General features: G+C 35.3%; 1 protein-coding gene across 2 annotated transcripts in view; it reads left to right on the top strand.

Annotated features, from left to right (window-relative positions):
- The window catches only part of LOC137927429 (segmentation protein cap'n'collar-like), an 80,314-nt gene that overhangs the window by 38,429 nt on the left and 15,861 nt on the right, over nt 1-26,024 (top strand). Inside the window, exons 4-7 of one of the 2 annotated variants that reach the window (XM_068771236.1) lie at nt 10,484-10,569; nt 11,930-12,012; nt 13,472-13,551; nt 14,079-14,184. In XM_068771236.1, the coding sequence (XP_068627337.1) occupies nt 10,484-10,569; nt 11,930-12,012; nt 13,472-13,551; nt 14,079-14,184 (355 nt within the window). Of the gene's footprint in view, nt 1-10,453; nt 10,570-11,929; nt 12,013-13,471; nt 13,552-14,078; nt 14,185-26,024 lie in introns of both variants that reach the window. The other variant, XM_068771235.1, reaches the window with a different exon arrangement.

The raw sequence follows: 26,024 nt of genomic DNA, 5'->3' as shown, positions 1-26,024 counted from the left end.
ATCTAATGAGAGTTAATAATTGTTAAGACTTCTGTTGATCAGATGAACTCCTGGAGAATGCAGACATTAATGTGACGAAATCTTGAAGTCTACGTACACCTCTTCCAAACACATTTCTAAAGTCTTTTGTCCTCTCTCTTTCTCTCTCTGTCTAAATAAATCATAGAAATACAGCTACATACTGTCTTACACAGAGCTGTATCGCCAAGGTAATGAATGTTTTAATCAACGTGTATTACGGGTGTGTAAAGATATAGCTCGCTATCCATCAGAGATATGGCAACGTGAATAAGGTTATTCAATTTAAATGACAAAACCTTGGGTTCATCTATTATTTTTAAAGCCTCTAACCCCCAATTTTAAGCTAGAACCGGGGCTGGTGGCCAGTGAGTGAAGCCTCTTGAATTCTATCCTATTTTAAAGTCTGTTTGCAAAACAAACACCTGATGTATATCTCCGATGTGTAATCACACCATTTATCTATAATTCTAAAGCAGTTAAACATGTTTTTATGAACGGAATAATTCACGCTCTTAATTCCTTTTGCGATAAGTGGTCTATGTCGTCTGTGGATCGCGACATTCCGGGTTCGAAGCTCGTCAAAGTTGTTTTGTAGTTCATATTTGTGGCAAGTCTCACATGAAGGTTTCCACATACAAGTTTTTTAAGCAATAAAGTTTGTTCAAGGATGTGGTAACTTATATATATATATATATATATATATATATATATATGAAGAATACTAAACGCGACTTTTGTCAATATAATTCCAATAGCCCCGGGAGGAAGTAGGCTGTATTCACCGATCTTGGTCTGTCGACTGTATGATTGGACGTCTTATGGTGGTCTCGTTGTTTTGGACTTTATTCGGAAAACACAACATCACCACTATGCTCTCTATACCGTTTCAAACGAGTGCTTGAGTATTTTGTATATGGCCAGGAATAACTGATGGTCACCAACAAAATAGATCCACAACTTGACACTATTTTATACGACAAAAAAAAAATAAGCAAGTGATGTCAAGTCATGCATCATTTAATTTATATCAGCTGATGGACATCCACAGACCTAGGCCTTCTCCAAAGATCTCCATGATGATTGCATTCAACAATTTACTGCCTGACCGTGATCATGTTGTCAGTTCACCTGGTGGTCACATCTGCTATGGCCCTTTGGATTGAGGAGGGATTAAACCTCACAAGGAATTGCAACGTAAAATATGTACGTAAACGGACAATAGTTCTGTACGCTGACCTTGACAGCAGCCCAAGGTCACATCGGCCGACGAGCCCCCGTAATTCAATAATTCGCCGGTAATCTGCCGTCGATTTGAGAATAAAAACCCAAATTACAGTGGACGTCGCATTGTTAGAGTTTTTTTTTTCTCGCCATCCGTTCCGCGTATTGTCCGCCATCTTTGTTTTTGAACGTTAACTACGTTTCGAAACAGTGTTCTAACGTATGTTCCTGAACTGAATTTATTTCATTTGTTTGTAATATCTAATAAGGATCAATATCTACAATTGCATAAGACACGAGAAAAATGCCCGAACTAGAATCAGAATTTGCTCCTCTATTGTATACTTTTTACTTGTGAGGATTACAAATGCGTCTTGACCTGAGAATAACTCACAGCGAGCTTCTATTTTTTTAGTTTAGTACCAGAAAATTTCATTTCACGTCAATATTGGTTACTACATAAGACTAAATTTCTCATTAAAAATCTTGAAAAACTAAAGTAGGCATCTTTGGACTGATATAATGATGGTGACCAAAGAGTTACAATCATCATAGTTAACATCGCTGAACATCAGGCGAAACAAAGGTCATATGCTTCGTCAATAAAGATTAAAAAAAAGTTACTAATTTTATTTCATTTAATAAAAAAAGTTTGAATACCAATAAGACCGTCATGGACCAGCTCTTTAAGACCAGGCTCTCCACAACACTCTATCAACGAGTTAAGTTATTTTGATCACATCGCCCGGAAATACCAGATAACTTCGACCATCCAGGTTCTAGGGAGTAAAAGATATATATTTCATATAAAAAGATACCTTACGTCTTTCCGAAGATAAGGAACACAGAGCGTAACCGATAATAGTACAAAGTATCCACCCAATCGCAATTAAACGTGTTATTAGTAACATAGCATACATTACCGCGTAGTGGTTGCGTGCGCGAAATTACATAGTGGTGTACAGCCAGCCTGGGTAATTTTGAGACACCTTGAAATGCTGGCAAGGTCGTGCGGGCTTTGGCGTGTTGCGTAATGCAGACGGTAGTTGGTGTCAGGTCGCTTGGCTAGCGCTCACTGTGAAGTCCACTGTCTCAAAGGAAAAAGAACAAAAAAAAAAGAATAAAAAGAAATATGTTTATTTGCAACCATGTAACAGCTTTACAATCATAGTATATATATGTAGTATGATTGTGTGTACGTGTATATATATATATAATATATATATATATATATATATATATATATATAAATATACACACGTTTTAGGTTACTTATCACCAAACAAGCTACACATTCACCCCTTTCTTTAACCATGATTATTTTAACATAGCTAGTAACGACCACCGGCTCAAAACGCTGATCTGTTAAGAAGAGCGGGCTAGAAACTCAACAGTTGCTCTTTTAATTTTAATTTTACATCCTTTTTCCTCGTGTACACTATTATATCAATCACGTAAATGAGTCAATAAAGTTCCACACATTTCAATCATCTAAAAACTCTTGAGTGCTATGATAAGATTTATTTAATGATATACTTTAATATTGGACATTTTGTGGAATTTGTTACATACTCGTATGTAGGTGACATACACACTAAAGACATCTTAACTTTTTTGAAATATGATCATACAGAAATATGTATTTTTGCTACAGGAATGCTTTAGTTCTGTATCATCTAGCAGTACAAAGTTTGCAGGGACAAATTATAAACAATATTTAATTTTAATATGCAGTTATCCTAAAAACGCTTTTTCTTACTGTATTATCATTACGTCAAATATATCTGCTACCATTGATTTTTGGATAAGGTGTAAAAGTACACTCTAATGTGCTGACAATTATCAGCAAATGATTTATAAATTCACCCCTTTAAAGTTTTTAGACTTATAACATATCCCTCTGTATACGCAGTTCAAAGCATATTGTCAAATGTGCAGTTTCTAATAGTTATTATCTTTAAAAGTCATTCAAGGTTTTTCTAAAAGTTCAAACATTCATTGAACTTTGGAACTTTTAACAGGACTATTATTGATTGTCAATTTTTATTTTTGTCTTTGCTTCGCGAAATTTACGGGAGGCATAACAGAGACGTCGAGATATTTCGAAGACGTGGAACACCACCCCAACAAACTAATTTTCGCAGCAGTAAGTTACAAACCAGAGGTTAACACTCTTAAAACAATACGTCGACTACGGCACGGTTTACCACTACTTGACGCATTGACCCCGTAAGGGATCAGGCGCTGTGATCCCAATAGCAAGATGTCCACTAAAATGAGTCACTAAACGAATTAGATACTCCCATCCAAGAGGACTGTCAGAAAGAAAAAAACCTAAGAAATAAGTGAACATCAACAGCAAGAGCTACAGACGAATCCAAAATGACAGCCACAGCTACGGAACGAGAACTGCTCCCCCCTGCACCACAAACAACCTGTGACCGATGAAACTTTATCAGCGCCGACATCTAACAGAGACTGATATCTTGGTGATGATGATAGCCTTCACCATATCTCGTTGATCATCTATAAACCAGCCGGTAAGACCCGAACTGAGAGACCAAGTTTCATCAGATTGGAACTGTCAAAAATACCAATGCACCGCATTGTAATTTCTTTGCAAATCCGCCATGTCACCGCAATTCGCTACAATGTAATAAGATGCCCACAGTGTATGTTTAACAGCTTCTCAATTTACGACGTCAAGCCGGATATAATATGAATAGATTAATCATTCATCAGATGTGGGTTAGTGTGAAATAACAAAGCTATAGTAATGATCTTTATTTGAATCAAATTTAATGGATAATGCACACAAGGTTGGCGCTGAAAATAAAGACATATATATCTTTCTTTAGCCTCCATAAAATTAATAACTTCTTTATACAGAATGATTAGTCATAAATAAACCAGCTTTAAAGAAATGAATGTATATCTCATATGCTTTCAATCAATGTATGGTAATGGTAATATAGTAAAAATAGCGTTTTCTAAATTCAAACTATTGTTTACTACATGTCGCTCCAGATTATACTGTCAAAAGTTAATGGCCTGTCGCAATTGAATAGAAAAAATAAATTAATGTCACATATTTCAAAATTATCATCTTTTACAGGGTGATTGGAAATACATGTGTGCGCCTGTTTAAAGCCTTTAAAAAGGCGTATACGTATTTCCAAACATGCCTTATACACACAAACACTCTGTATACAAGACACTAAGAAAGATATAACGCAATTTTTTATGTTTTTGAGTATTCTTACGCACACAGAACATGTGTGGGTGTGTTTGCATGTGCGTGCGTGCGCGCGTGTGTGAATATATATATATATATATATATATATATATATTCAACACACACGTATGTGTACCAGTTTATATATATATATATATATATAAACTGGTACACATACGGGTCTGCAATCCCATTGCAATTCATAGGCCTCTCCCAAAGATATCTATGGAGGATATAATATAATCGACACTCTTTGGAGAGCGGGTTAGCGATCACAATGCGTTATACGCAGAGGACGCTGTCTCTATCCTCTGGAAATTAGCTTGTTAGCAGTGATAATTCTAATAACATTGTATTCCGAGTATTGAACCCCAGACCTACGGTCGCTAATCTCAGCCCTCGCCGCTATTGTACCACTGCTCAATCTGTTTGAATAGAGAAGAATTTTTATTCTCCTTACTTATAACCTGTCACGTGAATCGATTTGAAATAAAACATAATTATTAATATTAAACCTATAAAAAACATCACGTAATTACTATTTATTTTAAAACAAAACAAGTTTATTATGTTTAACAAATAACGAACGTTAATAATATATGTTTATTGTAAATGGTTCTACTGCGATATACTGCGACATCGACAGTCCATTTAATCAGACATGCCTACAACGCTATGCAATTTGACGCATCTGCGAGGTTACTAGAATGTTCTAGAATATGTATTTAAATCTAGACAATACATTCTTTGGTGCTACCGAAACAGCTGTACCGCGGCTTAGATAAACGCAGCAAGGTAGAATATCCCCTGTTAGATATAGCCCTTCCCCACAAGATATATATAAGCAGCATATATCTAGCTTCTTTCGACAACTTTAACAAGATCGTTTGTCCACGTAATAGATGACACTTTCTACGTAGTACTTGGCGGCCTGTCGTACCTACTTCTTGAGGTTAATATTAATTTGAAAAAAAAAATGGGTTCCGAAATTCGATATTTATTTGACAACTTAGGTGCCGGTCTCGCGCCGGCGCGTGGTTCCTATCAAACAACTTTGATGAGCCAATACGGCGCCGGCATCCCGTGAAGTAACATGCTAACGTGTCAATAACGTGTATTTTATATTTCAATTATGCAAATAGTACTTAATTAATAACATTTAGATCCTTTTTAAATAAATAAACAACAAAAAAGAAAGTTGACTTCTGACTGACTCCCATGGTCAAGATATTGACATTGAAGCAGTTAAAATAAATGTAATATGTTAGTAAAAAATAAAGTTTAAAATATGAGAAAGAGTTGAATTTCGAATGTAGAATGTGCAAGTCGAAGAACTCATCGCTTGTGCAACCGTTGGTGCCTAAAGGTTACCAAATGGGGACCTCGAGCCAGTAGACTCGGCGTGGGTACCCCCTCTGAGCCCCTCACTAGGCCGATCTTTGAGGAAGGTCTTGTAATGGGTGCTTAATAGCTGAATAGAATAAATACATTTAAAAAAAATTTAAGTTAAACGGTTTTTTGATACCTATATTGTGGTGGTTGTGGAAAAATATGTACCTAGTCCGCCATATTGGAACGGCGTCCATCTTGAATTTTAAATTTTGACATAATCATCGTGTTTTACTAGTGTAGCCCTTTCATTTGATACCTACCCATATTGAGGGGGTTAAGGAAAAATATGTAATCCGCCATTTTGTATCGGCGGCCATCTCAGAGATATTGTCATCTAAATTAAATGTGTACCAAATTTCAGATCAATCTGACAACGGGAAGGTGCTTAAATTTCAATTTCCAATTTTGACCCAAATAAACAAATTCCGTACGGGTCGAACTAAAAAATAAAACCGTTTAAAAAGAAATCGAGGGGTAAAGAAAATGTTTTATTTGCGCACCTTTAAAAAAGTAGTAACATGTAAACGCATCCTAAGATTTATTTACAATTTACGTAGAATGCGATAAATTATTTAATTAATTTTCTTAAAGGAGCTTTATATAAACTTTATGTACATTTAAACAGAATAGAAAAACGATGCAATGTAGTGTAGACGCCGCCTTACTGTTCTGTTTTCTCTGCACTGGTAGCAGCTGTTAACTCTCGCCTTTCGAACCCACTTGTCTTTGAGCGTAGACTACATTATTGACAAAGCGCGCATGAGAGCTTATAAAACAGTTCCGCCAACGAAAAGCGGTACTTCGAGTGTTTGTATTGCCAGGTTTATTAACCTCAGGTAAGCACAGCGAGATGGAGCGTGCTCGGATTTACAAGAAAACCGAGGCAAAACGGCCTTAAGCCAACGTCTTCCAACGACCCTCAAAAGATCGTTTTTCCACCTGCACCGGATTTATCCATTCATTTCAATGTCTGTGTTCTATCTGTGTGTATGTCCACAAAATTTTTCCCCGATTTTTTCAGGAGTGATATACACCATGTAAATATCTGATGAAAGTGGACTTCACGGAGTTATTAATCTTTCTATATGCATTAACAATAAGATCCCGGATAAAGTCCACAAAGCCCCGATTGATTGATTTAAAAAAAAATGTAGAAGTGTATTTATTATGTGTTACACACTAAATGACTTCATAAAGCGTAGGAATTACAGCTCCGGAACAATATGTTCGCCTCGAGACTGCATAAATGTTGTTTAAAAGTGAAATTTCAATTCGAAGAAACCTTTTAAATGTTGTAAACATTTTAACGGCTTATTGGCGACTGACATCAGTCGAGTGACTTTAATAAATTTGATATACAGTTAAAAAATACCGTTCTTTTTATATACCTGGTCATAAATGAGAAATAAACGTCTGAGAGTTGGTGGTCTTAATATTACAACAGATGTCCACTGCTGGGCATAGGTCCCGAACACATAGTACCAAAAATTATATTCATTGATATTAAAAAGAAGAAAAAAAAATTATAAATAAACCTGTGATAAAATTGATGTACACGAGAAAATAAATCAATTAAAACTGTAATAGAAATGAATAACTGAAGTGTTTGAGGATGTACAAAAGGAATGGAATGATTGAGAAAGGAATTGTAGAATGATAGAAGGAGGAAAAAAAATACTGTGTACTACGGAAGACGAGAACGAAAATAAAAATTCAAGTTAAAAAATTATTAAGAAATACAAAACCCTGTTCCCAATTAAATAAGGGGTGGAAGGAGAAATCCCCAAAAGCGGAGGCCAACAAAAAAAAGAACACATAATACCAATCGAACCCTTTGGACGTGGCCTGCATTCAATCTTCAGATTACTTGAACAAAGTAATCTGTTTATCTTGTATGTAGAAATCCTAAGCTGTGTTTGTCAGTCTGTGTTCTCCAGTCCAGAACCTTTTGTGTTCTGCGCGGTTCGGTTACTTTCGTTCGTCAACGTTACCAAATCTATTTATTATTGAATGACTAAAACTTGTGAATAATCACTCTTGATGTAAATAGATACAGGCAAACATACATATATGTGTATATATATGTGTGTGTTTGTAATCGAATCAGAAATAAAAGGACCTGTAGATGAAGGAAAGTAACCGGAATGGATCAGCGCGATGGCAAGCTTAAATGGCAGTATGCAGGTAACATAACGCGCAGAACAGTTGGCTGCGATGGCCTTAAGGTGTGATACCAGAAACCGGCAAGATCAGTCTAGGACATCTAATTCCAAAGTGGACAGGTGACCTTATTAATGTCGTCGAAAGGCATTGGATGCAGGTCGATCCAAACTTGTCCTGTTGGAAATCAGTGAAGGCCCTATGTCCAGCTGTGAATGTCCTATGGCTGAAATGATAACAATAAACAATTTCTGTAAATTTGTTTTCACTGTTGTTAATTATGGCTCTATCTAAATGTTTGCTTTAACAAAAATTGAGATTAAAAAAAAACAGAACTGATTCAAAAATTGGCGCGAAAACAAACAAACATGGCGGCCTGTCACTTGTAAATATTTGACGGAACGGACCACGGACCGCGTTAACGGTGAAATGGTAAAGAATTTATCATTTTACAATCGAAAAAATACATAATTTGACAAGCTCGTGCGAGTTTTCAACGTTACAACACCGTAGAAGATATCGCCATTTTGTTGTTAATTAAGAAATGTTTACTTTTATGAGAGTTATATACAGGATGATTTGTTATTGGTGTAATAACTAGATAGGTATATGAAGAACTCATTTTTGCCAATGAATATATGGTACGTATTTGAAAATCATTGATTTCAGAAATAATAAATAATACGATAATACAGGTTGATAAAATAATAGGTGTGAAATATTTTAAGCGGTGAATGTATAAATCATTTGTCACCACAAAATCTTAAACCTTTCACACCTATTTCCACTTACCCTATATAAAGTGATCACTCTGAAATATTTTACAACTATTTATCTATTCTATTGGAATGTTACTAGGAAAATTATGTTATATAGGCTTTCTCTTACTATAATATCATTAAATTATTTATTATTTCTAAAATCATTGTTCATAGCAAATGAGGTACACATTCAACCCTTTAAAACTCTCACGCGTATAACCAATCATCCTGTATATAGCTTACTTAGGCGTCTGTTTAAATTTATTCTGTTAGTTTTAAAAATTACAGTGTTAATGGTGAATTTTATACTTTCACTTGACTTTATAATTGAATAACTTAAAAGTATAGAACAGTTTCTTTAATAAAAGTCGATGGGCATAGAATTGACAAGTATACTTCATAGGTTTAGATACAAAGAGCATATTTTAATTTATACAAACCAATTGTCTGATTAAAAAGCTTATTATTATTGTATTATTATTTTTATTAGTTGATACAACCTATTCGGATGCAGATTTGTTGAGAGCTGGCAAAAACTAAACAATTCCTCTTATACATTATTTTATATTATAATTACGCCTGTTATTCTCAATTTTGAGGCATTTATCTGTACAGGTGGTAGATTCATTTTAAACTCTATAGTTTTTTGCCCTTATCGAATTTTGCTCGTTGCAAACACGGACTAAGGACTTACTCGGAACATGTCTAATCCATAAAAAGGTAATAAAATGATCTCCGAAGTTTAAAACTTTCTTCGTATAATGAGCTTCGGTGTCCGTAGATATTGTGAAGAGTTTAATAGGTTTATTAGGTAATGTTAGAGACAACATAACACCTAAAGAGCTGTAGCACAAAAATTAAAACGCTTGGATGAAAGATAGACACAGTTTATTTTAAAAGTCATCCGTCTACAACTTCAGACACATCAACGCCGTAATAAATTATTAGTCATGCGAATAAAATCATTTTTACATAAAACTCTCACCACTTAAATGTACTTATTAAACATTGATTCAGTATTGATATTAGATAGTCTTTAATTCCTTATTCAATCAGAGCGCTAAAGATTTACTACAAATTCACAAACAACAACACATACGTCATTTGAAGCCGTCCGACTTTTTATAACTTTTAATATTTTTCGGCGTGAGACGCGGTTTTGACAACTGCCTATAAATCATACGCCGCGCGTCCTTAGTTTTTGCGCATGCATAAACTGATGGATTGATAGATAAGCGAAAGCATTTTGACAATTAAGATTGTTTCGATACAATCTCTTAACACTTCTGCTAACTAAGAAAAGGGCCAATATTTAGCCACTTCCGCACATGCAGTGGTAGTCGTGCAACAAAGTGCACCCGCCCGCCAGTTGCTAATACATGCGTATGCGGCTAACAATGCGAAATACACAACTGCCATCGTTAAATCACTCAACACGTGTTTCACCCCTCCACGCGGCATCTTCAAGAGTTATGTTACACCGATTAGTGCCAAACACAGAGTGCACTGCATGTGCGGAAGTGGCTAAATATTGGTCCTTTTCTTATTTAGGGTGGACTTTCGCAAGGTAACGCCTGATTCCATTAAATACTTCTACTAACTATACTTCTCCTTCATTCTCGTGCTTGTACCTCTTGCGACTCTGATGTTGTGACACCGGCAGGCGCTGATGCGAACCGTGTCCTCGGAGCAGCGCTGGCAGGACCTGGCTTCACTGCTCACCATCCCGCCGCCGCCGGAGCAGTACCAGCATTACCACCAGCATCCCCACAATATCAGGTAACTTACGATATACCTCTAGACACTGACAATACCAACCAATATAATGCATATGACAAACGATTGCGAGAGGCAATCTACTACTACCGCCATCTGTCGTCGTATAGCAGATTTATGGGTTATAGATGCAAAAGGTTTAAAATGGTACATGTATAGTTCGTTTATAAGCAAGAAGCCTTAATATTTTACATATAGTTTCAATTACTATATATAAAATTGTCATTCTTAAATATGTTAGATTAATATATTTTTTTTGTAATAAGGGTTGTGACGGTACAATTAATACAACACTACTACTGCATACCTATATAGTACGTAGTATCATTGTAGTGTATGTACTAGTAACTCCAACTCCTTATTATGTCAGGTCCCGGAAGTGGAAATGTCGCCCTAAGCGTTACAAATTAAAGTCAATGACGGATCCCTATTTCAATGAAGTATCCATTTGAAGAAAGGAATAAATACAATTTTTTTGACCACACTTATACTCCCTTAGTGGCGTTTGTTGGAATTTGCAATTTCTGCTTGTTCGAAGTGAAAGACAGCCTTAAAAAATGTATTAGTCAAAGTCAAAAATGCTATATCTCGAGAGGAACTAACAACCAACTCCTACTCCGCTGGCTCAGTGACCCAAAGTGGGTCTTGGCCGCCGAAGCCAGTGACTTCCACTTTCCTCTATCTTGCGCCATCGTCTGCCATTGGTTGACAATCAATTCGCGCAAGTCTGCCTCAACGCGATCGATCCAGCGATACCTGGGTCTACCCAATGGTCTTCGACCCCTCGGTTTTTCCAGGTACGCTACCTTCACGCTCCGATCCGATCCCATTCGCTCCAAGTTCCACAACAACCAACTCAGTGTTTGTAAATTATTGTTAGATAATTTATTGATGATTGAATAACAAATTTTGTTTTGCTTAAAAATAGAACAATTCATTTTCAAACATACTCTAAACGTACTCTGAAATGGAGTAATATAGCCTTTATGCAGAGCCTGTACTTAGTAAGTGTCTTAAATTAACTGAATAATAAATTTAGTAGGTAGTTTGTTATAAAATCGCATATATTGACAAACTTTATACAGCCTTATATCTAGAAGACCAAATTTTGTTTTATTCCTAATATTACCTTGATAGAGATGGCTTTTGATCAGAAATTACTAGAATTTTTAGGTACATAAATATAGGTCTGTGGGAGGACCGATATTTATCTATGTTATAACGAAAAGCGTGGAAACAGTATAACGATGTATAAAAAACATACAGCGCCATCTAGTATGCAATAGAGGAACTTCATATGTCTTATTAACAATTCTTTATTACATTTAAATTTATATTAAATAACTTTTCTCTTACGTTCCAGTGGCCATGGCGCGCCGTCGGGATACGCTCCAAATTACCACGCGCCCATCGCTCCGGTACCCGAAAAACACCCTGACGCATATGGTGAGTGTACAATCCACACATTATTATTTTTTTCTTTATATATACTTATTTAACCTCGTTTCAGCCCATGAAAGCCTACTGCAAAGCATAGACCTCCTCCAAAAACATATATAAGAGGGGATATAACATAATCGCCACTCTTGTCAGGCAGGTTAGCGATCGCAATGTGCTATTATGACATCGCCTTAATGATGAGCGACGACAACCTTCGTCCATCATTCTTATAGTTTGCTCGCAGGGTGGTGAACAATACTGTTAATAGGAATAAAATAGTATAGATAAGTAGGTACCAATTAAACTGCACATAAAATAACTAGTCAATTAATAATAGGAAAATAGACTATAATAGAATAAGAAAAGTGTAGTAATGTATTAAAAAAGTCAAACCCAAAAAAAGAAAACTGGATAGGATAAGTAATAAAATAAAGAATAAAAGAAATGTACCTAGCCACCTAAGAGTAATAAGATGATGGAAGGAAGGCGATGAAAGCAAGAAGGAATGAAAGAACAAAAAAAATACAAGATATTGTGAAGGATAAAAGGTAAGAATAAAAGAAATTGAGATGTATGAAAGTGAGTGAAGAATAAAGATAAAATAATTGGATAACTCATTTTGTAAATAAGGTCCCTGATCCCAACAAATTAGGGGTACGAGAGGCCCCGAATAGCGGGGACCATAGAAAAAAATGTGCTATTATGATACGCAGTAGACGCTGATGCCCATCCTCTGGAAACTTATCTGTGTGGATTGACACTGCTCACAGATAGTGAGCAGTGTCACAGTGTACTTTCAGCTTCGTAGAGCGTTATCTCTGTCGCACGAAATACGATTGATAAAACGTCACAGATAATGTGGGACAGAGATAGTGATCTACGAAGCCGAAATTAACCGATTGTCTCTTTCAATAGGTCGATTTCCAATATATGTCGCCTGGTACTGTACTTTAAAATGGGTTGTAAAAGGGAAAGAGGTTAAATCGAAACCATTTCTTAACCGGTAAGCATAGGGTGATCACAGACAAAAATTGTTTATTGACGAGGATTTTTTTACTAAAGCAGAATTAATGTTTTAATTTCTTAAAAAAATGTATGTATACCTTCATTCATAAGTACAGTAATCACTGAGAACTACGTGGAGTTGTTTTATATATACATACATAGATAACTTAAATATTGATCACTACATTCAGACGAGATATTCTCACTTCATCTGACATCCTATATCATTGTTTCTCAACGTGGGGCCCACGCCCCAGAATGGGACAATTTGAAATTTAACTCTACAAGAGTTTCCCTTTTCTCTTTAATGTCAAATATATGGACATATGGAGGTGCAAGAATTTTAGAAAAGCTAAAGTAGGGTATGGCACAAAAAAGGTTGAGAATCTCTGCCCTATATCATAAAATGCAATGAATAACTGACATCCACGTTTATTGTTATCTCCTGGTCTACCTGCAGGTGCAGCAGCTCCTATGGAAGGCGCATATAAAGTGGAATCTGCCCATCATCCACAACAACATGATGGTCTCTACTACCAGGTGAGTTTGAAACCAAATATATAGAACTTCAGGATCTTCTGAAAGTAAAACACGATCAGAGAGCTGCCATGATCCTAATTCCAGAGGAGACAAATATTTGGGGCTTTTCATAAAATACGCTTCGAAGCGGGATGAGATTACTTAGTGTGACAAGAAAGACTCGGAAGGTCTAAAGGATATTAACGTAACAACTTTAATGTCGATTAAAAACATCCTAGGATATTTCAGAAACTTTTCCACATTGAAACAATAAATAAAAATTTATTCACAAATATTTATGTTATTATCATTTTTCTCCAAGGCAGGGAGTGATTTAGAAATGTGAAATTTCCCAGAGACAGTTTTTATTAACGGCTCCTTGGAAAAGACTAAGAAAATATAAATAAGTAATAGAAAATAGCTTTTCTTTTAAGATTCAACAAATTTATATGTTTGTTTTTTTTTTTTTGTATTTGGTTGCATTTGGCTAGTAACGTTTCGGTAGGTAAATTTGGTTAGTCAGCTATTATATAAATGTATTTCCACAGAACTCTACCGCAGAGATGGTGCCGCCGAATAACAACCAAGACGGTTTTCTGCAGTCCATCCTCAACGACGAAGATCTCCAGCTCATGGATATGGCGATGAACGAAGGTAAGCTTCACTTTGTTACATGGCTTTTTATAATTTAGCTGCACCAAAATGTAGCAATGGAGAGGGTTATGCTTGGAACTTCGCTGCGAGTTTGAGGAATGGTGATATCCGCGGGTAAACCTAGGTCACCGATGTAGCTCGAAGATATTCGCATCTGAAATGGCAGTTGGCGGAGCATATCACTCTTGCAACCGGCGCCAGTTAGGATCGAAAGTTTCTGGAATGGCTACCAATAGTCATTAGACATGACGTAGGTTGGTCCTATACTAGGTGGACCTATGACATAGTTATGATGGTGACAAGACGCTGGCAGCGGAAGACTGGTCATCATAGAGATCCTTGTAGAAGACTTGGGCAGTAAGGCAGTGAGCCAAAATGATGATATCTAATCAAACAAATGAATTCTACCCTCGGATTTATCCCTATCTTTCCTTTTATGCGTACTATGGGATAATAAGTAAAACTATATACCCAGGAAATATCGAAAATATAAAAAAATCGTTTTTCGTAACTTTAATATTATTTTTATAAGGACTAAATCATTTAATTCAATCTTATTATAAGATATAAAATATACTTTAATATATTCAAGATATAGAAAATAGTTTACTTCGAGTATTACCTTACAAAGCAGTAGAAGGGAGAAAGTGCAAAGAATTAAGAACTAATTTTAGTGTGCCCCTACAATGTGACATAACCAGACCTGTTTACACCAATAAACTACTTTTTTATGACGAAAAGTCACTTGATTTTTTGCCATTTATGTCTATCTAGTTTGAGGAAGCAAAGCGCGCAAAGACACTTAGAGTAAATATGATTTACGTAACAAACATCAAGGCGTCAATTATTATTATTATAATTGAATTAGAACATAGACAAGATCTATGATCGGTTTGACGGACGCGGTATGAAGTGACCAGACTTCGGCCCCTAGAAGAGACCTCGTAGTAAACCGTTAGACCACATGCAATATTACTAGATAAGCAGACTGCCGAGCTCTGTGATCGCTTAGCACAGAGTTCCCCAACCCCTTGCCATGTTTTTCCGTGTTGGGTAGACCCCCTACTTACCTGATATTGATTTCCTGTAAATTTCTAACTGTAGTGAAGTTTAGTGTTAAAAACTTAATGTAAAAACACATGTTAATTTAAACATTTATTAATTGAATTTAAATTAAAACTACTCAAAATAAAATTTTGTATCTGTTATGTAAAATATACGTAACATTAAATAAACTATAAATAAAATAACATAAGCAATAATTTTTTTACTTCATAGTAGGTACTTTTATAAATAATGTAAATGTTTTGATATTATAAGATAGTATGATGTAAGTAAAGTAGGTACTATCAGTGTATGTGTTGAGATCACCTATCGTGGACCCCCATTTTCATTTTATGGACCCCCAAATTTTTTCTGCTGACGTAGACCCCTTGCAGGTTGTCATAGACCCCTAAGGGTCGATATAGACCACTTTGGCTTGAGCTGTCAATCTTAATATTAGCATTAAAGGAGACCTGTGTGGGCTGAACCTTGACTTGGTCGATCACTATTGCCTTACTGACATTACTACCGCCCAAAACGTTAGCGCTGAAAGTATTAAAAGAAAGTCCAGGAATATTATCTACAATTGGAAAAGATTTGTTTGAGTGGTAACGATTTTTAAATGCTTGGAGCCGAGAACAACAATCTTGTTTTGATTTTTCATCTACAGCCTCACAGAACACAGTAACAAATCTTAATGTTTTACTAGATGTGGAATTAGACAGCCTTGCAAAAGTGACTTGACCAAACCAATGATGGAGGAGACATTGAACATACAGGCAATTTATATCACGGAAACTATCCAGATCTTTTACGATACTGTGTGATTGTTTATATGTGTAAAGCATTTCTTATTTTTTCTTATGTATAGTAATATATGTACACCCTAAACTGCCCTCTCCTTCATGTCTCTCATCTCCATGAAAAGGTTGTCTGGTAGAGGTCACCTTGCGATAAGACCGCTTCTTGTACCTGTATATGAATTGTTTCTTTTTTTTAGTTATTATCTATGATGTACAAGAACGTGTAAATAAATAAAAGCTTCAAAGAGGCGAATATATATATATATATATATATATATATATATATATATATATATATATATATATATATATTTACTATGAATGTATGACACACCCTAAAAAAGCAATGATTTCAGAAATAATAAATAACGTTATAATAATATAATTAGAAAATTGTTTCAAAATCCGGGTTACTAGGTATTAAAATGTTATTATTTTTGGACAAAAAGTGCTTTCATATTTTATGAAAATACAAGACAAAGTTTTTGAAAGTTTAAATAAATTTAACTACAGTATTGTTATGTATGGGTATGTAGAAACTGTACTATAAAGAGCAGTGTTTCCCAACCTTTTTTGCGCCATGCCAATCCTAAGCATTTCTTAAATTCTTACACCCCCTTGTAAATACATAATTTGTATACAAAAGCCAAAGGGTTAATCTCGTGTCGCGTTAATTTCGGAATTGCCGCCTTAAAGAAACAAATTGCCACCCTGTGGGACATGCACCTTTCGTTGAGAATACACTTTCTTTTAACTCTCGTTGAAACCTAAAAGCCTCCAAAATGTTCTCCTCGTATCGCTTTTATGACGAATTGAATGGTAGAAATTTCGTTCTTTTATGAATTGACCAATTATATATCAGCAAGCATCGAAATATCTGTAACTTTTTTTATATCTGCCAATGAGAGTTTTTCAAACCAAATATGGTTCGGAAGCTATAGCCGTGTGTATGAGCAGTGGAAAATCGACCTTAAACTCTCACACGTAAGGTCCGACTTCGCTCGTCACGTTAAATACCCTAAGTATACTTTTATTTTCCATCGCTGTCTTTCGTAAATCGACGCATTAGTGCACACGACGTTATTGCAATTAACCCGGGTCTTGTTTAGTTTAGTCTGACCTATCCCCGGCAACGTTCTAGTCACACGTGATCCACTTTTCATCACCAGTTGGCAATCTCTACAAAGCAGTTCAATTTCATTACGTCTTAATAAATAATCACAATCACACGATTCATTAGTTTTTGTTCACTGAACTCGTATGTTACTAAATATCGAGCCACTTCTGTATATAGATTTTTCAAATAAATCAAAATTGTTTTGTGGTCAATTTTCAAGTTCTTTAGCTTCGTTGTAATTGCTTATATGTTGTTGTTAATTTATATATAAAAGGCATTCAATATTAATCGCAATTTGGCGACCATACCGAGGTTCCACTTCTATATAAAAGTCACAAGATTTAAAACGGTACAACGAACTAACATTGCATTAGGTCCCACAAGCGTCATTATTGCTTCTTGTATTACATTTTTTCTTAAGTAACATTTAAAAAAAAATTTCGAATTTCTTCATGTAATTCGCTCATTTTGACAGCAAAAAAAAACAGATAATAACAAAATTTTAATACCTTGGCTTCTTTTATTTAAAAAGACCATTTTAATGTCATCAAAACCAGCCATACAAATAGTACAGCCAAAGAGATCTTATTACAAGTTTATACGTACTATCTATGAAAAAACGTACTTCCCCACTTTATATAGATAGATAGATAACAAATAATCTCTTCGATTATTTATTTATTTAATCTTTATTGTACATAGAATATTAAAAGAATTCAAATGAAATTATTTTGTTTACACGTACATTTAAAAGGTAATAAATAAAGTACATGATATTAAAACTCGTAAATATGTAAACAGGTGGATATCTGATGCGTAGTATATTTTATCTTGACGTAGCTATTTCAATAAACAACCCCATATTTATTTTCAACTCAGTCTGATTCCAATTTAAAGATATGTCTGGTGGTTGAATTAGCTAAAAATCAAACTTAAACCAATGACATAGAGTCTAATTTAAAATGTGGCTTTACCAATGATATTATAGCTATAGGCAATGTTCAGGTTACATTGCGAAGGAACAAATAACCGTTGAGGCCGTAAGGTTTTGGAAATGGAGACCAGGGACTAGTTTACGCAGCGTTTGACCTCCGTCCACAGTGTGGATGTCCAAGTGTCAAGGATGGATGACATTTAAAACAGTCGGAAGAAGCTGGTAAGTCTTTGTTCCGAAGTGAACATCCTACGACTGACATGATGTTCAAAACGACTAAACAAATTTAGCTATTTTTTTTGTGTTTTTGCTAAGGAAGAAAGAAAAAGGAAAGAATTTTTTCCTAAATTGCTAAACAAAAAAAAATTACTCCTTTTCTTGTCATGCAACCATATACAGAGGTGTTCCATATTGTACGAATATTAAAATAAAAAACAGGGCGGTTACGGATGTATGGAAGCAAAATATATCGTGTTATATAACTACAAGGTTGTATAACCAACTTTTGGGTGGACACCTTACTTGCCGGTGTATGATTTTCATTCCAGAACAATAATGCCACAGCGGTCATCTGGTCTGTGCGCTATGTGGTCTGATCAATGCTATTTCAGCTTCCAATCCCCTGGACTAAATAGGTTACTTTCATTCGTTTACGGATTTCTTCATTCCTAATTCCAACTGGTAGAGAAACCTTGAACATTGCCTTCTCTAAGGTTCGTTCAGCGACTACGTGCTTGTCAAGAAGCCTTGAAGTGAGAGAACCACATTTCAATGCCTAAGTCATCATTGGTAAATTTGGCCATAGCAAAACTTGCCAATTCTTAATTATTCAGCTACCTTCGTTCGTTTACAGACCTTCCCATTGATCTCGTAGAGAATTCCGATGTATCCAGTTTCGCGTTATAATCGCGAAATTAGTTTTATTACTTAGCAATAGTCTTATTACTTGCCGCAGTACGAAGTCGTAGCGGCTAATGTAAAATATAATGAGGAAAATACAGCGCGATGATCTTATCAAGCGCTTGACCCAGCCTGAGTTTTGAATGTGTTTAGTTGTCCGCCGCGCATGCGTACAAATGGCCGCCAAAATGGACGCCGCCGTGAGACTGGTTCGACTGTCGACCGATATAAATCGACAATAAATCATCACAAGCGCATCTCGTCTGTGTTTATTATATTTATCTTTACTCGGCAGACGTGATAAGCTCTATTTGCTGTAGAAAAGACTTTATTACACCCTGTTGCAATTACATTAGTTCACATTCAGTTTCGCGCGCAAACTGTTAACTGTCAAATTGTGTTTTTTTTTCGAACACCAGTGTTTCGTTTAGAAATAAACAAATTTAAAAGGAGTTTATATATAATTGTTTTTTGTTTTTGACTTTCGTTGTTTATATGACATCAAGATGGGAATTTTTTCGTACGTATATAGACTATTTGTAATGCAGAATATTGTTTACAAGTAGTTCTATTTATAACTGGAGTGAAGTGAAAATTATACAGGCAAAAGTGTAATAACTTTGTCAAATTGTGAGACATTAAAAGGACTTTTTTTACTTTTTGAAGTGGTCATTAGTGATTGAGAAGTGTTTCTACAATTCGCGTTCGGGTGAAGGTTTGAGATATTGTAAATAAAAAGCCTACATATGCCATACTTTCTGAACAACCGCATGGTGAAGACAAGAAAGGTGCATAACTCGGATTGCTGCTTTTGTCTGTGCCGGTTCTGCTGCGCCCTGAGACGACAGAGAACTAGATGTGACTCGCTGACCAAGGTCCCCGTGTCCGTGCTTAAAAGATATAACTTTTGTCTATGGTCTTTCAAATACAGAATGGAGTTCGATATAGAGATTTGAAACGGCTGTTTGTGCGTAACGGAAATTCACCAAGGACGTCTCTAGATTCTATTTTCGAATGAGATAACGTGATATCAGAGACAAAGGAAAGTCGAGTGGTTGTTTGTGCAGGGATTAGAAACTGGAATCCATGATTGCGATAAATATATATGTTTGAGTAGGCTGATAGAGATTTTCTAATGAACGCTGACGCATGGAATATAGCTCGACCGCTGCTCCTCGCGTTGGGCGGAATATGTTTGTAAACATACCGATGAACGAATGAAAATGATTTATCAATTATCTTTGTCATAGATAAACCTCAACTTTACCCTCCTTTTTCATTGGACGCGATAGTAATGATTACATCATAATTTATCATTTTAATCGTCCGACTACCAAAAAAAGCCACAGACTAAATATATCCACTGGTAAAGGTCTATGATTTAACATAAAAACGTTAAAAAAAATATAAAGGATCGCGACGATAATTGCGGATTTAAAATGGATCTGACGGTAGCACGGTATCCGTTTCCGTCGCCATCTTTTTATCCGATGTCTTCGTATATGGGCCCGGTACTGCATCCGCACTACGTCAGCATGTATTATAAATACTACGACGGTGAGTGTTCAGAAAATATCTACTTTAAATATTTACTTTTGATACAGATAAAAAAGGTGCGATCGTGATAAGATTCACTTATAAAAAATAATTCGTGTTGACTTTTGTTCTTGACGCCATAATTATGTTATTTTAAGTACTATGTATACATTTCAAAAATTTCATTGCATTCAAAAATAATAACCACAATTTCTCAATTGCTCACAATTTTTTCGCTTTTTATATTATTGTGCATGTAGGATGATTTACAGTGACTTTTGTACGCCAGAGAGAATGCCAAGAAAGCCTAATTTGATAGAAATTAAAATCAGAGATCAAACTCTCCTATTATGGCATGCTTGAGAAGAGCCCACAAATTTAAACGGTTTTTTTGAAGCAATTTACAAGCTTTTTAATTACAACGCCGGTGTACTATATTATACAATTTCGTAAAATAACTGCATATAAATGAAAATATCTATCTATAACAGTAGTACAATTATACCGGTTGAACATTGCGTACGTTTAACGCATGTTCCGTGAAAAAAAAAAAACTCGTGTATTTAAAAATGATATTACTCAATGCGTGATATGTCTTAGTCATGATGACTTGCGAATTTAAAAAAAAAAACGTGCTGTCATGCTTATGAACGCGCGAACGGTACGTGACGGCTGTCATATTTGTTTTATCATGTTTGCGATGCGAAAAATAAGTAAATTTCTGCCACAATCATGTTAAGTTGTGATTTCACTATCTTATCAGTATCGGGTATTTGTGGACTCGAAGTTATCGAGGAAAATGTGTTAAAATATTGCTAACCACAAAACGTTTTTGCGTCATTCGTTCAATTTTAAATGAATCGCTAATTTCATAGATTATTTTTTTTTGTGCGATATCCATTTCATTCTTTTTAAATTTTAATTCTAAAATTCTTTATTCAAAATAGTTTATATTACATCTGTTACGTCAAGATTAGTATAATACGATAAAAAGAGGGTAATGAATCATCACGTAAAATGACACATACTATGCAAAATCAATCACAAGAAATTTGAATTTATAGTCTTTAAGTACCACAAGATGGATAATATATCTTATTTACGTCGTCTTTTCTGATGATAACGTGAGAAGAACAGGCAATATGAAGTTATACAAATAATAAGTTTTAAAATAACATGAATATGAACATAATAACCAAGATGTACTATCTTCTACGACGTAATTTTCAGTGCAGTAACCCTAAGCACACAAATATCTTTGATATATGGTTTACTCTTAGGTACACAAAATGTTTTTAGATTCTGGTGTTTATATTACGTATATAACAATCATTGGGATAGTCGGTAATGTATTTCTGGACCAACAATAGATTTAAATAAAAAAACATTCTAGACTGCTATATCAAAACTCGATAAATAAATTCACTGCAGCAATTGTTGAATGTCCGTGGCGTCATTTAGGAAAATCCATGTTTTTCACATGGTCAATTGTTCGACTTTTTCCGTGTTTGAAGGCATTGATGCTATATATACGATTCACAAAATGTGTCAAAAACCATTACAATAAACATAAATCTTTAATTATTCATAATTAAGACGAGACAAAATAAAGTCACCCAGAGATCAATATAGTTATGCTGGAGTTTCGTTGCTAAATTGAATCAGATGATGAATGAGAAAATTCGAAGAACCAAGGTCATCGACAGAAGAATTGCTTATCTGTAGTGGCAGTAAAGGGTACAACGTTCGTACATGCCCAAAGGTCCCCTCACTACTCAGATCGACAATGTAGTTACGGTCGCGTGAGTCGCTGGTTGCTGGTAGCGCAAAATCGGTAATTGTGATCTTTGAGGGAGGCCTATATCTTGAGTGGGCGTGTCGGCTGAAAAGAAAACCGACAGCGTCTAGGTCATCTAGTACGATGGTGAAATTGTATACCATGATTACCCTGAAATATGTAAATTTTCGTTGGACTGCGACAGACCTAGCTCTACAAAGTCTGCAAGGACAGATGATAGTAAACAAATATTGTAACTATCCAATTATAAAATCGTTTTACTTGCTATTAACATAACTTTATTTATTGCCGATGCCATTGATTTTTGGTTGGGCATGTCATACATTAACTGTAAGAAAATGAGCCTCCATTCACACTTCCAAAGCTTTTTCTTCCAACGTCCGATACGCAAACGGCGTCGGCCGCCCGACGAGATCCGAGATTGGATCAGTATCCTTCCTTAGATTGCCGAGTGGTCCACGCTGCCTTCTAGTTCTCACTCCACACGCACTACACCAGACATCATCACTGACACGACCAGGCAAGCTTCGTCGTAACTGCTTCAACCTCCATCAAAGTAACAAATGCAGGTTCTAAAACACAAATGCTTTAGTTTGTAGTACAGTTCACGGAACCTTCCGCTCCGTGAACTCATATCCGAGATGTAAAAACCTCAGAGCTAGCAGTATTATCTTTATCGAAACAACAGAGAATATATAGCTTTTTTGCTTATAATCATTTCACCTGTATAGACCGTGAATATAAAGTATCATGATGATTATTATTAAGCAAATGTAAACATTCGTTTACGACGGTCATTGTTATCGTTTCATGGAATGACTCGGTGAATGTTCGCGGACTTATCTTATACGAAGATAAGGTACCTTTGTACCTTATGATATTTTGTTTTACCTTAGGATGACTATTTTAAAATACGCTAATACAAAGACCGGCAAGTGCTGTGTGGTAGGTCCACATGTAAGGTTTACATATAATCGAAGTTGAATACAGGTCAAATTAATTATAGAAGCCTTTGTCAGTCAGTGGATGAAGAAACAAAAATATGCCATCATGTTTATATGAATGTTGCGTGGTCCTTGTTACAGCTCTATTGCCATCTTTCTCTTTCCGAGTCAATTCGCACGCAAAGATTCCTTACGGTCTCATTAATCCTGATTATGGGCAACTGAACGGTTTTACATGAAACGTAATTACTGAATCATCATGCAATAAATTTGAAATTCAAATTTTTAATGTCTTATATCAAATAAGCGTTTACATGCCGTTTTGAAACATTAATTTCAACAGAATTAATGTCAGTGTAATTAGTAAGTTAGTAAGTTACCAGCGGTTTTCCTGAGAGTCAGAAAGAAACTCAACAGTTGCTTTTAAAAAGTTTATTAAACAAAAACTTATAAAAGTACGAAAGTGACCACAAAATAAAAAACCTGTCCGAGTTCGTTGTTTATAAGATTAAAGCGCGTTTGAACTGTTGTAACTTTGAAGGATGCCATTATAGGGGATATCAATTTGATTCCTGTTTGCATCAAATTAGATTCTTCTTACATTCTTCTCATGCTCTTGATCTAAATTTCTAGGAAGAGATCTAAGTAAAGCGTCATTGTGCCACGATAAACATTGAAACCTTATTATAATAAAATTAATTATATTTACATAACAAATGAAATTATATTCATCGTCATGTCCGCCCATAGGCTCACATTGCAAAGCATAGACTTCCCCCAAAGATATCTATGGATGGTTACACCATAGGCAGTTTTAGCGATCGCAGAGTCGATTATGGTATGCAGAAGAGGTTGTTGCCAGTTCTTAGGAAACATGTCAGTGTGCAATCCTATGTAATTGCATAAAATGTGAAATATGTAAGATGTAACCCCGAAATCGAATCTGCAACCTACAGTCGCAAATCTAACTCCCCTAATAAAATCTTCTGCTTAACAAAACCCTAGAGTGTGTCTCGTAGAATGAACTAAGTTGAAATAATACTTGACTTGCGTGCGTTAGACTGTACTGAAAGTTAAGGAAAATAAAAGTATTGAAACAGTTATGATGTAGTCAATTTTAAGTTTAAATTTAGAACTAATTTAACAGTTGTTTTGTGACGGTTTTTAGGGTCGTAATAGTTAAAAATTTTTCTTTTAATACAATTTATGTTTGTTACATAAATATTGCTACATGTAGAAACTGTACTATCTATCGAATACCGTTCGTATTGGAGGCAATGATGTAGCAAATTTACTCGTTTAAATATAGTCGATAGGTATTTAATGGATTCAGGCGTTACATTGCGGAAGTCCATCCTAGTCCACCGAGACTCGGTGTTTAGCACTAATCGGTGTAACAACTCCTGAAGATGCCCCGTGGAGGGGTGAAACACGTGTTGAGTGAATTTACGGTGGCGGTTGTGTAGTTGACATTGTCTGTCGCATGCGCATTTACGAGCGGGCTGGCGGGCGGTGCACTTTCATGCACGACAACCACTGCATGTGCGGAAGTGGCTAAATATTGGTCCTTTCTTATATAGTCGATAGGTGTTTAAATTTAGAAGTTTGAACTCCCCTGAAATTGTTTAAAGGCGCACCTAGATCCACCTAGTAATATCGCATTGTGAAATTATCTTTTTAAAATGACTTTTTATACAGTCCTCTGACCTCATTAACAAATGATAAAAAGTGCAAGAACCACATAAATAGACAACGCGATATAAACAAAAATAAATTTGATAACGTAAATTAAAAAAGAGATATCCGATTCGTAGTTTACTAGAGGCATTACAAGCAATATTTTTGTAATGATGACGAGCATTTTTTGACTTGTATGTGTTAGATTTTACTGGTAATGTGGTCATATGTCGGGTACTCATTGATTCTTGATATATATATATATATATATGTATATATATATATATATATAAATTTTATAGCCCCCCCTATTAGGGGTCTTTCGTACACCTAACTGATCTATGGGTTAGGGATTTTTATTTTCTTTTCATTATTTTTTTCTTCTATTCCATTTTCCCTCGTGGTGGTGAAATGAAATAAACGGATGCAATTGAGAAAACCCTGATTCCAAACCCTAATTCTTTTTCCAATACCTTATATATTATCTATAATATATTATGTATCTTAGTATGTTATATATTTTTATTTTACTTGGACTACACTGTCGAAGGGACTTCTCTGCGGGTTCGTGGCGCAAAGGGGTTTAGCCTAGATCTCATATAGATATTGAAGGACTCCCACGGAGCCTTCGCTCAAACCTCCATGTTCTACTATATTACTGAAATGAGAGACCACCAACCTCTTTCATTACTTAAGCGGGTGCTCAGTGGAGTGGCCTGATCGAAGACGTTTCAACTAAGCGGTGCTTTTATATGCGATTACCTGCATCAAAGGATAGCGCGAGGCAATCTGCTACTCGCGCCATCTATTGTCGCAGTCGTAATTAACATTCCAAATGGTCGTATTGGAAATAAATAGGAGAGGCCTACGTCCAGCTGTGGATTACCTTAGTGTAATGAGTCAATCATCAATAACAAATTATAATTTAATTTTCATCAAAAAATTGTAATAAATATAAAATCAAAAACAATAAAGTTATGCAATTTTTAAATTATTTATTCAATATACGCTGGTCTACATATCTAATTGACGTCAAGTCGAGTCGAACATCTTTCGAAAGAAACTTATCGGAAATATATGTTTATAA

Source organism: Battus philenor, unplaced genomic scaffold (assembly GCF_028537555.1).
Source record: "Battus philenor isolate CCGP_79_NKW_IND1 unplaced genomic scaffold, ilBatPhil1.0.hap1 SCAF_30, whole genome shotgun sequence".
Lineage (NCBI taxonomy): Eukaryota > Metazoa > Arthropoda > Insecta > Lepidoptera > Papilionidae > Battus > Battus philenor.
Note: the sequence above shows the minus strand (reverse complement) of the source record. Positions and strands in the feature narration are given on the sequence as shown.